Source organism: Nannospalax galili, unplaced genomic scaffold (assembly GCF_000622305.1).
Source record: "Nannospalax galili isolate Female #2095 unplaced genomic scaffold, S.galili_v1.0 scaffold2819, whole genome shotgun sequence".
Classification (NCBI taxonomy): domain Eukaryota; kingdom Metazoa; phylum Chordata; class Mammalia; order Rodentia; family Spalacidae; genus Nannospalax; species Nannospalax galili.
In genome coordinates this window covers 694,329-708,955 of record NW_008342002.1, presented here as the reverse complement: position 1 = coordinate 708,955, position 14,627 = coordinate 694,329, and the positions used below count along the sequence as shown (strand labels likewise).

The 14,627-nt window shown below is 42.2% G+C and overlaps 1 protein-coding gene across 1 annotated transcript; it reads right to left on the bottom strand.

Annotated features, from left to right (window-relative positions):
• Positions 1–620: 620 nt before the first annotated feature.
• LOC103737915 (olfactory receptor 6C4-like) lies at positions 621–7,017 on the bottom strand. The gene is made up of 2 exons (XM_008837739.1): positions 6,931–7,017; positions 621–1,613 (listed from the first exon to the last, which is right to left on the bottom strand). The coding sequence occupies exons 1-2, from the start codon at positions 7,015–7,017 to the stop codon at positions 621–623; spliced, it is 1,080 nt and encodes a 359-aa protein (XP_008835961.1).
• Positions 7,018–14,627: the final 7,610 nt, after the last annotated feature.

The following is a 14,627-nucleotide window of genomic DNA, read 5'->3' as shown; positions in this document are numbered from 1 at the left end:
ACTCTGTCCATTTCATGGTCCTTTATTTTCAGGGCTTTAGTATTGAAATCAGCCTGGCAAACAAATGGAAGCAATGGAGATTTTCTATTTCAACCAGATTCATTTGCATATTTTCATCAGAGTGGAAACTGGAGGTGTAGCAATTTCTATTTATATACAAATACTCATCATAGGAAACATAGGGAGTCATGTTTAGTAACTTGTTAATATCATAACAGTTATGTTTCTGTGTCCTTCTGTGTTTAGCATGATAACCACATAAAGTCTGTCCTTGAATTAATTTTATATTCTTTGTACTCATGAATTTAATTCTCCATCCCCAACTCTATCTCCTCTTTAGTTTCTCAGAAGATACTTGAAAACAGAGCTTCCCAGATTTAACATATATCAAACAAATCCTTGGCTAATTTGAGGCCCTTTATTGAAAGTGTTGGAGTTTTATCAATTAAAAGGCAATGCAAAGACAATATAGAAAAATTTTCATCACAAAGATCATTAAGGCCTTTGGATTCGCTTATTGGATAAGTTAGCCATGGTTCTAAGAATAAAAAAGCATAATTGAAAATAACATACCTGCAAATTTGTACAAAACACTTATATAGAAATGTAGTCAGGCTAAATCAAAGGGACGGTGCATTGTTCCTTTGATATCTGTGCAGCTTAATCTTAGACAGCGCATCCCTCAGAGCCTGGTGGACCTGCTTGTTCCTCAGGGTGTAGATGACTGGATTGAGAAGGGGCGTCAGTACCGTGTTCACAAGAGCGGCCTCTCTGTTGGTGTCCAGCCTGCTTGCCTGGTTTGGCCGCATGTATATAAAGACACAGCTTCCATACATCAGAGAGAGGACGATGAGATGAGAGGAACAGGTGGAGAATGCTTTCTGACGCTCCTTGGCTGATGGGAGACATACTATTGTGACTACTATATTGCTGTATGCAAAGATGGCTATAATGAGGGTTGAAAAAAGTACAATTAAAGCAAGGTTAAAAAACAACATTTCTATAGATCTGGTTTCTGAACAGGAGAGATTTGTCAAGGGTCCAAAATCACAGAGAAAATGAGGGATAACATTGGGGCCACAGAAAAATGACTGGGAAAGCATTATAACTGGGACAGCCATGAAGAGGAATCCCAAAACCAAACATGCAGCCACCAGGAGGAAGCACATCCTTGAGTTCATGATGGAAGGATAATGCAAAGGTTTGCAAATAGCCAGGTACCGGTCCAGGGATAACACAGCCATAAGGAAGAAGACAGTCGCTCCCAGGAAAAGAAAGAAAAAGGCTTGTGTGAAACAGGCAGCAAAGGAAATTGCTTGTCTCCCTGAGAGAAAAATGGCCAGCAATTGAGGAATAACAGTAGTTATAAAACAGCACTCTAAAAAGGAGAAACTGCTGAGGAAAAAGTACATGGGGGTCTGCAGGCGATGGTCCACACAGATGATGCTGATGATGAGCACGTTGCCCATGATGGAAGCCAAGTAGGCCAGCAAGTGCACCAGGAAGAAGAGGCTACGCAGGTGCTGGGCAGCAGGGAACCCTTCAAGGATGAACACCTGGACGGCTGTCCTGTTCCCTGTTTCCTCCACCACTGGCTTTTCCTCTTCTTCAATCTGTCATTGAACTATTTTGAGTCATCATGACGGAAGTGTGGAGAACTGTGTTTTATCAAACATGTAAATGAAATGGGAAGGGAATTGGGCTTATTATTTTAAACCAGTGTATTCAGCATGCCATTTTGCCCAGTGTTGAGTACAAATAACTGATTTTTTTCACCTATAACTGTCTTTATATTGCATGCATCTAAAATACTAGCTATGTAAGAACTGTGTGTGGACCACAGTTCATCATAAAGGATAATGTCATTTTTAACAATGTTAGTCATTTTCCTTTGAAGTTCACCGCCAAATTAGAAAAAAGATCTCTTTTAATTACCTATAATATGGTGAAATAGCACCATATTATGCAGCCACAGATGATGATTGCAAAGGGAAAATTACAACTTAAAAAAATTAACCTGGATCTAGGAGTAGAGCTCAAAGGCACATCACCTGTCTACCATGTGTGAGGCTATGGTTTAAATTGTCACCAAAGTAAAATAAAAGGAAGCAAAATAAAACCAAAAATTCAGTCATAAAAGTTGGTCATCCCAGGGGCTGGAGAGATGGCTCAGTGGTTAAGAACACTGGTTGTTCTTGCAGAAGACCCGGGTTTGAATCCCAGCGCCCACACGGCAGCTAACAACTGACTGTAACTCCAGTCCCAGTGGCTCCAACAGCCTCTTCTGACCTCTGTGGGCATTGCATGACACGGGTGCACTTACCTACAAGCAGGCAATGCACGCATACACATAAAATATTTTTTTAAAAAGTTGGTCTTCCCTCAAAGATACTCCTTCATCATACCTTAAGGCTTGTTTCCATATGTGAGGCCATATTATTAACAAAAATCCTGTAGCTTCATCTGTATGCCTCTGAAGTAAAATAAATTGGGAAGAGTCACATATTGACTCTATATGGCTTGCTAAAAAGACTTAAAGGCTGAGGCCTGGCTTTTTTTCATTGAGAGTCCAAGATCGGTAAAAAGAAGTGTTTCCCTTCCATGCCATGATAGATGGTCAGTCCAGACAGAATTTCTATCATTCAACCTTCACAGTCCATATATTTAAGAAGGTTCAGGGCCCAGGGAGATGGCTCAATGGGCAATTTATTACACAAGAATGAGGATCTGAGTTCAGATCCCTACACTCATGCAAAAAGCCAAGGATGGCAAAACATGTCTGTAACTCCAGTGCTGGACAGGGGCAAAGACAGGCAGATCTCGGGAGTTCACTGACCAACCAGTCTAATTGAAAAAATTAATTTCCGGTTCAGTGAGAAACCCTGACTCAAAAAATAAGGTAGAAAGCAGTGCAGGAGGATACCCAGCATCAATATTTCGCCTCTACATGCACAAACATGAGTATTCCACTTATACATACCCATATGTACACGTGCATGCAACACACACACGCACACACACACACACACACACACACACACACACACACACTCTGCCTACCAGTATATAGAAAAGAAGGTCCCGTAGCTTAACTCCAGTCATAACTCCAGTAGTGTTTTCTGACTCATTCTTCCTCCTAATGCCTATGCAAGTAGAATAAATGCTCTTTTCCACTTTAAATCCACAAAGTCCTCTTGTATGAGCCTTTGTGATTCTGGTCAACTAGTCTTCATCTCAGATCTGAGACCTAGTTGTCTGACTTACAGAAACCAAATACTCCCAATCATATGATCTGAACTCCAGTGAAAGCAGATCGAAGCAAAGCAAAACGCTTCCATACAACAAACAAATGGCAAGTCGCTCCAGTCACAGTGAGGCCATGTACTTGCCTACAAGCAGCTTTCAGTGACTGGAATTCTGTCCTCTGCCATTTTCATTCTCCAAGAAAATCCATACACTGATCTAGGAAACTAAAATGTAAATAAATACTTCCCTTTGATATTTTATACCTGCTTCTTTTGTTCCCATATAGCTGTGGCAGGCCTAAACTGGATATGTAGACCAAGCTGGTCTTGAGCTCACAGAGACCTGTCTGCTCTGCCTCTGTCTCCTGAGTGCTGGGATTAAAGACTAGAGCCACTATTTGAAATGTCCATAAGATGTTCCAGAGAAAAATTTAACGCATGGACATGTCTGTAAATTATGTTTCTCCATATCAATTCACAGGCCAAGAACTGGATAAACCGAATTTCTATCTCAGTTGAAATTTTGTCTAGTGTCCCCTAGAAAAAAAGAATACACACCTCCCCAGTGTCCTCCTAGAATTGGGACGTGAGTTCACCTGGAATTCTGAAAAGCTTCCACACCTTCCTCACGTCCCCAGGAACCCCACAGCCTACCTGCTGCCTTTCTTGCTCCAACACGAGCAAGAGACCATCCTTCTGGGGAAGTACCCCGGGCAGGACAGGAGGCAAGAGGCTCTTCACTCAAAATGGCCCTTTGTGCACACAGAGTATTTCTCTAAAATGCTTTTCATGGCACTGGATTTGCTACTCCCTCCACCCCCCATCACCCAACAGAAAACACATCTCCAGACTGGAAAGGTCACCTACGCCACTCAGAGCAGAGATGAAAGTAAGATGAATTTTCCCCAATGCTTAGTATTGGATTGTCCCTTGATACCAATCAGGATTTACCAGGTCCAGTGGGCAGCACTAAGAAACACTAAACATCATTAGCAGAAGATGGAACAAAGCCACCTACAGACTCGTGTCACTATAGGATCTCTCATGACTGGTAATTTGACATTGTTACAAACAATATTATTCTATTAATAACAGCAGTAAATAATCATAATGTATCACTACATTATATAGGATAATATAAAACGACTACTATTAAGGAATCATAACTGCACTTTAATAATATAGGAAAATATAAACATATGAGTTCTCAAATGTCTCCATGAAATTATTTTAAAGTGGAGTATAGATAATCCCCCCAAAGTCTAGAAAGTTCTATATTGTGTAATATTGTTTAGGTAGGCTTGAAAGGACAAATGGAGCCACGTGAGGTGGCACAGGTCTGTAATACAAGCATTCAAGTGGCTAAGACAGGCGTATTCCTGTGAGTTTAGGTCAGCCTGGGATACACAGTGAGTACCACATCAGCCAAGACTGACAACTACATAGCAAGCCTGGGTAAAAAAAGTTAAATGAAGAACTGGACCTCTGGACCCTTTATTATTCTTGGTTCTCTAGAGAAATATAGCAGATAGAATAAATGCACAAGCAGAATTTATTAGATTATAATATCCAACAATGACTTGATGCACACTGGAAAGGCTGAGAACCCAGCTGATGCTCAGTTCACCAGCTATGATGCCTCAGTGGTCTCAATCTGTTGCTGAGACTCTGGGGGATTCCTGGAGAACTGCTGTTCTTCAGTCCTCACTGGAAGGCTAAAGAAGTTGAATTCCGATGTCTATTGTGTGTCAACAGGGTAGATACACTTATCAGCAAGGAGTGAAGGAGGGCAGGAGAAAGAACTGCTTTTCCTTCAGACCTTTTCACATATGGGCTCCCACCAGAAGATGCTGCAGGACTTAGGAGAGGGTCTTCCTCCTTAGTTAACCCTTCCAGAAAATATCCTCATATACATACCCAGAAGTGTGTCTCTTAGTTGATTACAGATCCAATCAAGTTGACAATCAAAATTAACTACCACAAGCTTACCCCTTGTTAACACCCAATCACATCTTATGTCACGTTTAATTCCCAGAGGAAGAAAATATTAATCATAAGTCTACCTAACTATCCTATGTGCAACCGTAGCACACCATGCCTTCCCAACCTCCCTCAAGGAATATGTAGCCTTTTGGTATCATATCTTTTAATATAGATCTAATGTCACATAACTGTTTATATTATCTCAACTGATATTAATTAAATGGCAAGGAAATACAGGGAATAAATAAATACGATAAATATGTATGGATGAAGTTTCTTATTTTTTAGTTTGTGTGTGTGTTTCTGTGTGTGTGTGTGTGTGTGTGTGTGTGTGTGCATTTGCATACCAGTGGAGTCCATAAGAGGGTATTTGATCCATTGAAGGTAAAGTTATACATCATTTTAAGCTGCATGATGTGGGTGCTAGGAACCAAACTCTGGTCTGTGGAAGCACAGCAAGACACTAAGCCATGTCCCCAACACCCACAAACATGATCTTAACAAAATAAGACAGGAGGCTCCTGATATCCAAATCCCAGCTAGGAACCTCCAGAGCCAGCCCAACCAAGCATAAAACACCCTCCCAGCCATGTTGCCTAGGAACCAAGTCTCATCCTACAACTTCAGTCCCAGGCTGGGACCCCAAGGTTAGATCCACCATACTCATCTGTGTGACATCTTGTGCTTGGCCTCCAGGAAGCACAACTCACTCCCACTGTGACCCAGCTTCTGTCATCCAAGGGTCACTCATAGAACTTCATGAACGCCTACAGACTTTAGAAGATAGGAAGCAAGAATCATCTAACTCAATAGACCGTTTCCTCCCAGTCTCAGAAGTGAACATATCAATAGCTGTGCTGGAACTAATTCTGAAACCCTATTTACACATCAACCCAGACTTGCCCCAAGACTACCCCCCTGTTTTCGTGGCTCTTACCCTTTGTCAGCCCCCTGATTATGCTATGTGTTATTTTGATGCTTGCTCCCCACCTTATACAATTTCTTCGACAACAAATTACCACCATTGCTAAAATTACTACCGATCAGGTCATGGTCCATTATCAGACCTTGGATTCTCCCGATATAGATGAATTGGTTCTTAAAGCTTATGATGATACCTCTCCATTATCAAACAAAACAGGGGGAGATGTTGGGGGACCCTGCTGTGAAGGTCATAGTCCGCCATGTCCAGACAGCTCCCCAAGCTCAGCTCAAAATGGAGGACTCCCTTTCTCAGCAGGGGCTTCCTACTCTTTGCTTGACCTTATTTGGAAAGTGTCTCTAAGCACAGATGCCTGACCTTATTTGGAACCTGACCTTTGACATAGTTCCCTGCAAAAGCTGCCCCTGGTTTTCCCATATGATAATTAGGCACTGCACTACAGCCAGTCAATCCCTCCTCCCCCTTCTACATGATAGGGTCCTCCTGCCACATGCAAATAAAGCATTCTATGAACACCTATCAGGTAAAGATTTGGCTGCCGTCCTCACCCTATCCTCCAACTCCCCTAAATAAATGAGCTGTCTCACTGAAGCTTACTCCTGGGAGTTCTTTCCGTCATACTCATGGCCTTCCTGACCCTGTTCATCACTTCTGCTCCCTTTGTTCTCGCAGATCAGTGGCCAATGACCCACAAGGGAAGAGAGACCCACAGCTGGCGCCCATCGTGGGGCTCCTGGAATGCACGGAGTTTGTGAGTACCCCCTCCGCAAGGGTAGCGGCATTTTTGCCTAACCGTCCCAACTGAGGCCCGGTCAGTCCTCTCTTTGCTTTACTTTCAGTTTGCATCTTCGTGAGAGATCAGATATGGTTTGCAGGCAACTGAAGCCTCTCTGTCGGGCAACTCCCCGACATTGGCCAAAGGACCCCTGCCCTCTTTCCAGACCCCGACAGCCCAACTGGGTGTAGGCAATAACCTTTACATCGCTCATAAAAGATCTGATAACACAGCAACTAGTTAAAAGTCTCTAGGATGGTTGCCAGTCTCTTAAATCTGTGGGCAGGCATGTGTTCATTGGAACATTTCAATCTCCCTCCCCCCAATGGCAAGCTGCCTTGGGAACATTGAACACCACTGACAACACTTCTTTTCTTTCCTATAATGGAAAATTCAACATCACGTCAGAGGCATCTCCAAATTTGCTCCTGTAGAGCCCTACTTAAGTCAAGAAGATTTAAGATTTCCAAAAAGGAAGGCTTAGAATTTTGGAATGAGGTGTTTCAATTTGTACGCTGGGTCCTGTAGCAGATATCTCTGACAGGGACGTCTGGACCTGTGTTGCCTACCTGACTCGTAAAAAAGAAATCCAGGAAGGGTACCATTTGCCCCTTTCCTTCCTTCCCATTATAGCTGCCATCTGACAATGTTTAGGAAAGACGCCCAAGCCTGAGGAGGACCCACTAGACAAAAAGCAAATACGGGAAAATAAGGTGGGGGACTCAAATGAAGAAGAAGACCCTGAAGATTGCCCAGTAGCAGATTTAGTCACCCCAGAAAAGGCAATTGATCTAGTCAGACAAAAAATACTCACCAACCAAAGAAACCCTTCCCCCTTTCCCCCCCTACAAGTCCTCATGGGCTGAGGAAAACAAAGACCCAGATGTTAAGACCCAGGTTCCAAAAAACACTGAAAATCCCCAGATAAATCCTTCTCCCTCCCCTCCTTCACCTTTAGCGCCACCATCTACAATGCCACCCCTGCCACACACACAGCCATTGAACAGCTCTGTAATCTCAGGGATAATTAGAGCTATTGCCCCCAATATCCTCAACCACAATGGCCTCAGAACCCAAAAATCCCACCCATAAGGACCTTTCCCATTAACCTACAACTAACAAGACAACATCCATTGGCTTGATATCCCCTCCCATCAACAGATTTAAAAGAACTGCGCCAAGCCGTCCATGAAGAAGGGATCCATGCTCCATGGACCAAATCTATATTACAAACTTTCAATACCAACCTCCTAACCCCCCAAGACTGGAAAGATATCTGTCAATCCACTCTCCCAGTCCGTTATTTGTACAATGGGAGGCTTTGTTTTAGAGACAAATGCCTAATACAGGCTAGAAAAAATGGCATGCATAATCAACAACTAGGACCACAACAAGGACAAGATCCACCCACTGGATTCATAGATGGGAATTATGACCAACTGTTCGGTCAGGGCAACTTCTCCACAGGAATCCAACAGGCCATGATCCCTGCCAGCTGTTTTGAACAGGTCCGCTTATGTGCACTCCAGGACTCGGACAGCCTAACCCCCTTGTCCACAGGGCCTGGAGAGGCCTCTTTACTGACCTTTCTAAAACAAAAACCAACTGAAACCCTCCCAGGTTTTATACTAAGAGTACAAGCCAGTTTAGACAGAAAAATAACAGACCCCACAGGCAAAGCAATGCTTCTAAACAACTTCATCTGGGAAGGGATGACCCTGAACACAGACAAGCATGCCAGGGACTAAAAAAGGAATATTATGACAAATGGATCATGGCCACCCACAACATTGAGACCGCCTCATACCAGGCCTTTTCTCTTGCCCAGGGCTTTGTAGCCTCAATCCAATCCAACTCAAGGTGTTTTAAATGTGGGGAGACCAGACACTGGAAAGGAAATTGCCCAAAATATGATTCAACTGCCCTTCGACCCCCTAAATCCATCTGTCCTCACTGCAAAAAGGGCTTCCACTGGAAAAAAAGATTGTAAATCTAAATATGACAAAGATGGTAAACTTTGCCACCTTTAAACTCCTCTCAGGGCAACCCTCAGCCCTGCTAACAAGAGGAAAGCCACAAACATTGTGGGTAACCAGCATTACAGAAAACAACATCCAAAATTAACCATAAAAACAGACAATAAACTTTTCAAATGCCTCCTCAACACCAGGGTTGATAAAACCATCTTAAGATGCTCCAAGGTTCCCCCACACTGGGAATTAACACCAGGACCTCAGCTGATGGGAGCAGGAGGACCCTACCAAGCATTCATCACCAAAGACTTCTATAAATGGGAGGGCCCCAACGGAGAGGTTGGCACAATAAGACCCCTGATTGCAGATATAGCCACAAATCTCATAGGACAAGATATCCTGGAAGACATCAATGTAGTTCTTGCCAGTGTATCTGAAGGAGAGTGCTTTCAAATAGATGATTATATGAGGTTCCTAGAACAAAAATCCCAATCCTAAAGGCCACTGTTGATTACCAGACTCCCTGCCTCGACTGGATCACCAAAGAACCAGTCTGGGAGGAACAGTGGCCATTACCCAGAGAGAAATTACTCATTTTACAATGACTTGTCAAAGAACAATTATAGCTGGGTCATATTAGTCCCTCTAGGAGCCCATGGAACACCCCAGTCTTTGTCATAAAGAAAAATACAGGGGCATGGAGACTACTACAAGACCTCAGAGCCATAAACAAAACCATGAAAATATGGAGATCACTCCAAAGGGGCCTGCTCATGATCTCCACCATTCCCATTAATACACCCCTGTTAATCCTAGATAGAAAAGGCTGATTCTTCTCCATCCCTTTACATAATAATGATTGCCAACATTTCGCCTTCTCAGTTCCAATGATTAACAACTCTGGGCCAGCCAATTGATATGAGTGGCAAGTTCTGCCACAGGGCATGGCAAATAGCCCTACAATCTGCCAGGAGGCCACTGCAAATGCACTGGCACCCCATCTGAGAGAAGGCCTACATGTTTACCATTACATGGATGACCTCTTGGTCTGTGAAGACAAGCATTCCTCTCTGGAGGACCTGAGAGATTCTATGATAAACACCCTAGGGACAAGAGGTTTTATGATAGCCACAAATAAGATACAATTGGTTCCCCCCATTACCTTCCTGAGGACTGAAATAATGCCTACTACTATTGGGCCCCTTAAACCTATCCTGGATACCCCTCATCCCCTTTCCCTTAATTCTCTACAGAGCTTTTTAGGCAATATTAAGGCCCTTCCTTCCCATCCCAAGCCAATTACAGCCACTATTTGACCTCCTAAAGGGATTTCTCCATTTTGAGCCAAGCTCAGACAGCTGTCCAGACATGGTGGACTATGACCTTAATGGCAGGGTACCCCAACAGACATCTAGTGATAATTCAATACAAACACTTTCTTTTCAGATGCTCATGAAATCTACTACAAAATAAATCACATATTAAGACACAAAGATTGCTGCAACAAATATAGGGAACTTTAAATCCCTGTTGCATTCTATCTGACCACAAAGTAATTAAAGCTGGGTACCAACAACAAAATAAATGCAAAAAAGTACACAAACTCATGGAAATTAAACAAAGCACTATTATGTAAAAAGTGAGTCAATGGAGAAATCAAGAAGTAAATTCTAAAATTGTTTGAATCGAATGAAAATGAAAATAATACCAAAACCTATGGGATCCAGTACAGGCAGTCCTTAGAAGAAAGTTGAGATTAATAAGTGCCTATATCAAAAATTAGAAATCTGCTCACTTAGTTACCCCCTTCCCATCTGTCACCATCCTTGACTTGGGCTTAAGCTCCCCCTCTTATGCCCCCTGAAAACTCCAGACTAGTCTGGGAAGTCAGACCCTGCTCACTGGGTATTGATACCCTTGCTCTAGGACCAGCTCCATTCTCACTACTCACAGGTTCCTCTCTACTCTGCTGAGCTAGCTAGTAACTAATACAGAAATGGGCAGCGAGAGTGGGGTGTTGCTGTGAAGAACCTGACCATATGAGGTTTTGGAGGAAGGTGGAAGACTTTGGAATTTTGGGCTAGAAAAGTGGTTGGTTACTGTAAGCAGAACTGAATGCGCTATTCTAGTAGGAGCCTGGAAGAAAGTAGTTCTGAGACAAATGTAGTTCCAGAGGGAAAAAAGGACTTAAGCAGCAGTTGGTATATTTTGGCAGAGTCTGGCTGGAATCTGTCAATAGCCAAAAAGCTTGCCTGAGGCTACATTGAAATGCAGTGGGCTCATTTCTTGGTGGAGGATATTTCAGGACACACTAATGTAGAAATGGTGGTGTGGCTGTTAATGGTGAGTATTATGCAAACAGGGCAGAGAGAAACACAGAATGTGCAGTTTGGATTAAAAAAAAACACTAGGAAGATTAATGTTGGAGCAAAGGCATGTGTTGAAGGAGAGGATCCCTTTGATAAGAAGATTAAAGTGATGAAGGAGAGGCCTAAAGATTTTCATTTAAACAATGGAAAGAGTGCCTCCAGGGAAAGACCACACCCAGCTAAGCCTCCAACTTGTAGAAGAGAAATGCTGGAGAGGTTTTCTACTAGAAAAAAACACTGTGGAGAAAAGCTAGGAATGTGCATGAAGCAGGTGTGGGTCCATCCCAAACATGCAGTCAATCTACGTAGTGTCATTCACCTGGTGCTGGCTTTGGTGGCAGGGAAGATGCAAGAGCGAAGGGGTCATCAGTTCTCCGTCCTCAGTTTCAGAGAGTCCCTGAGGCCAGGAAGCATGCAGCAGGAGAATCCCTGCATAAAGAAGGCCCTGACAGGTCAAGAGGCCCTGAGCTATTGCTTGAAGCTGTGAAGGTGAAGCCTGGTTGGCAGTGGAGACCTCAAGAAGAGCTGCATACAGGGAATTATACCATCTCGAGAGAGAGCAAAGCTGGAAGGGCTGAGGCCTCAAAGTCCTTGAGAAGTAAAGTCTCAGAATTCAGACATGGAGTTACTGGATTTGCTGTTTTCCCTGATGGTTTTTCAATCTTGTTCTGGTCTAATATTTCCTCATTATACCCTCATTCCTCCAATTTGGAATGGGAATGTATATTTAGTTCCATTATATGTTGGAAGTATTAACATGTCTTTTGATTTAATATGGGCTTACAGTTAAGACAGTGCCTTGAATTTCAGAAGACTTTGGACTGTAGACTTATGAATAGTATTAAGACTGATAAAGACTATGGGGACTTTTAAGGTTGGACTCAATGCATTTTGCATTTTATGTGGTCATGAGCCTATGGGGGCCAGGGAGTGGAATGTGGTGGTTTGATGAGATGTCCCCCTTAGGCTCCAAGTATTCAGACACTTTGTCCCCAGTTTATGGCACTATTTTGGAATGCCTTAGAAGATGTGGCCAAGCTGGAGGAAGCATGTCATTGGGGGCAGGCTTAGAGAGTTCTTAAGCCTTCTCAGCACTCCAGCCACTTTCTGCTTCCTATGCCTGCTTGAAGATATGAGCACTTAGCTTTATGCTCCAGCCAACTGTGCCATCATGCCTCTCCACCATGATGGACTCTTGCCCCTTTAGAACTTTTAGAACTGTAAGCTAAATAAACTCTTTCTTCTATAAGTTGCCTTGGTCATGGTGCCTTATCACAGCAATAGAAAAGTGACTAATACATGGAATATTGAGGAAACATGGGGCATCATGAAAAAACCTAATCTATGAATGATAGTCATAGATGAAAAAGAAGAATCTCAGTTCAATGGCTTTGACTAGATCTTCAACAAGATTATAGAAGAATACTTCCCTAAATGAAGAAAAGACATGCCTATACTGATACAAGAACCATACAGAACACCAATTAGACAGGACCAGAACAGAAACTTCCCACAGTATATCATAATGAAAATACTAAATATACAGAACAAAGAGATGGTACTGAAAGGTGCAAGAGACAAGCAAGTTACATATAAAGGAAACCAATCAGAATTACAGGTGACTTTTCAATGCACACTATAGAAGCCAGAAGACCCTGGAGCAAAATATTCCTAGTTCTAAATTACCATACATGTCAACCCAGAATACTTTACCCAGAAAAACTGTCTATCTTAATTGAAGGGGAAAGAAAAATCTTCAGTGATACAAATAGGCTGAAAGAATTCATGTCCACCAAACCAGTTCTACAGCGAATACTCAAATCAATACAAAGAACTGAAGAAAGAAATGACAAAGTTCAAGTAGATACAAAAAAATGGAGATAGAAAATATGGAAACACAAAATAAGACTAAGAACAAAAACAGAAAATAAAATGACAGTACCAATACACACCTTTCAGTAATAACTCTAAACATCAATGACCTCAACTCCCCAGTCAAAAGACATGGGCTGGTTGAATGGATTAATAAACAATATCTATTTGTTGTCTATAAGAAACTCATGTTACCTCCAAGGAAAGGTCACACTTCAGGATGAAAGGACGGAACAAAATATTCTAAATGGCACTAAGAAACAAGCAGAAAGTTGCTATTCTAATATGTGACAAAATAAATTTCAAGTTAAAATTAATTGGAAGAGATAAAAAGATCACTATATTCTGATCAAGGAAACAATTGACCAAGAAGACATCATAATCACAAATATGTATGTACCAAACTCTGGTACAACCAGTTTCATTAAAATAATAATATTGGACTTCAAGACACAGATTAACCCTGACTCAGTAATAGCAGTTAACTTTATTACCCCACTTTTTCCAATAGGCAGGTCATCTGAACACAGAATAAACAGAGACAAATGTCTGAATTAAACAATATCATACATGAAATGAACTTAACAGACATCTGTAGAATATTCCACACAAGCGCCAAAGAATACAAATTCTAGAAGCCCATAGAAGTTTCTCTAAAATAAACCACACCCTGGGACACAAAACAAACCTCAAGAAACACAAAAACTTGAAATAATTTAATGCATTCTATCGGACCTCAGTGTATTAAAACTTAAACTCAACAGCAAAAGAAACTCTAGTAACTAACCAAACTCATGGAGAATAAACAACACACTCCTGAATAATGAATAGTTTAAACAAGAAATCAAGAAGGAAATAAAAGCATTCTTGGAACTAAATGAAAGGCATCCTAAGAGGAAAGCTTATAGCTCAAAGCGCCTACATTAAAAATCAGAAAGAACACAAATTGTTTAGCGGTACAACTCAAGAATTTGGAAAATTTATAACTGTCACGAGCCGGGACTCTGTCCAGCAAAGTCCAGGAAAGACGACACAGACACCAAGGTGAGGTTCAAGCTTCTGTTTCTCTTGCATCCTTTATTCTCTCTCTTTCATTATCTCATACACTATGATGCTGCTTCTGTTCTGTTCTATTATATCTCTCACTCTTTATTCTCTCTCACTATGATGCTGTTCGTAGGTCCTTCTATTACACACCTCAGTTCTTTATATAGCATTTCCAACAGCCCTCCCCCCAGCCGGTACCAATCAGGGCTCACACACGTGCAGCGGCCAGGCAGAGTGTAGCCCATAGGCACGTAGCAAGATCATCAGGCTGGCAGCACCTGTTTTGGGGCTCACCATACTTCAGAGTTGGGGTAAACAAGCGGGATTCACGAGCCTTGGCAATCAGCCAAGAGTTGAAGTAAACAGCACGAGGTTTGGCAGCCAGCCAGGGCTCCATCTTTGGCTGGCTCAGCTGTGCTC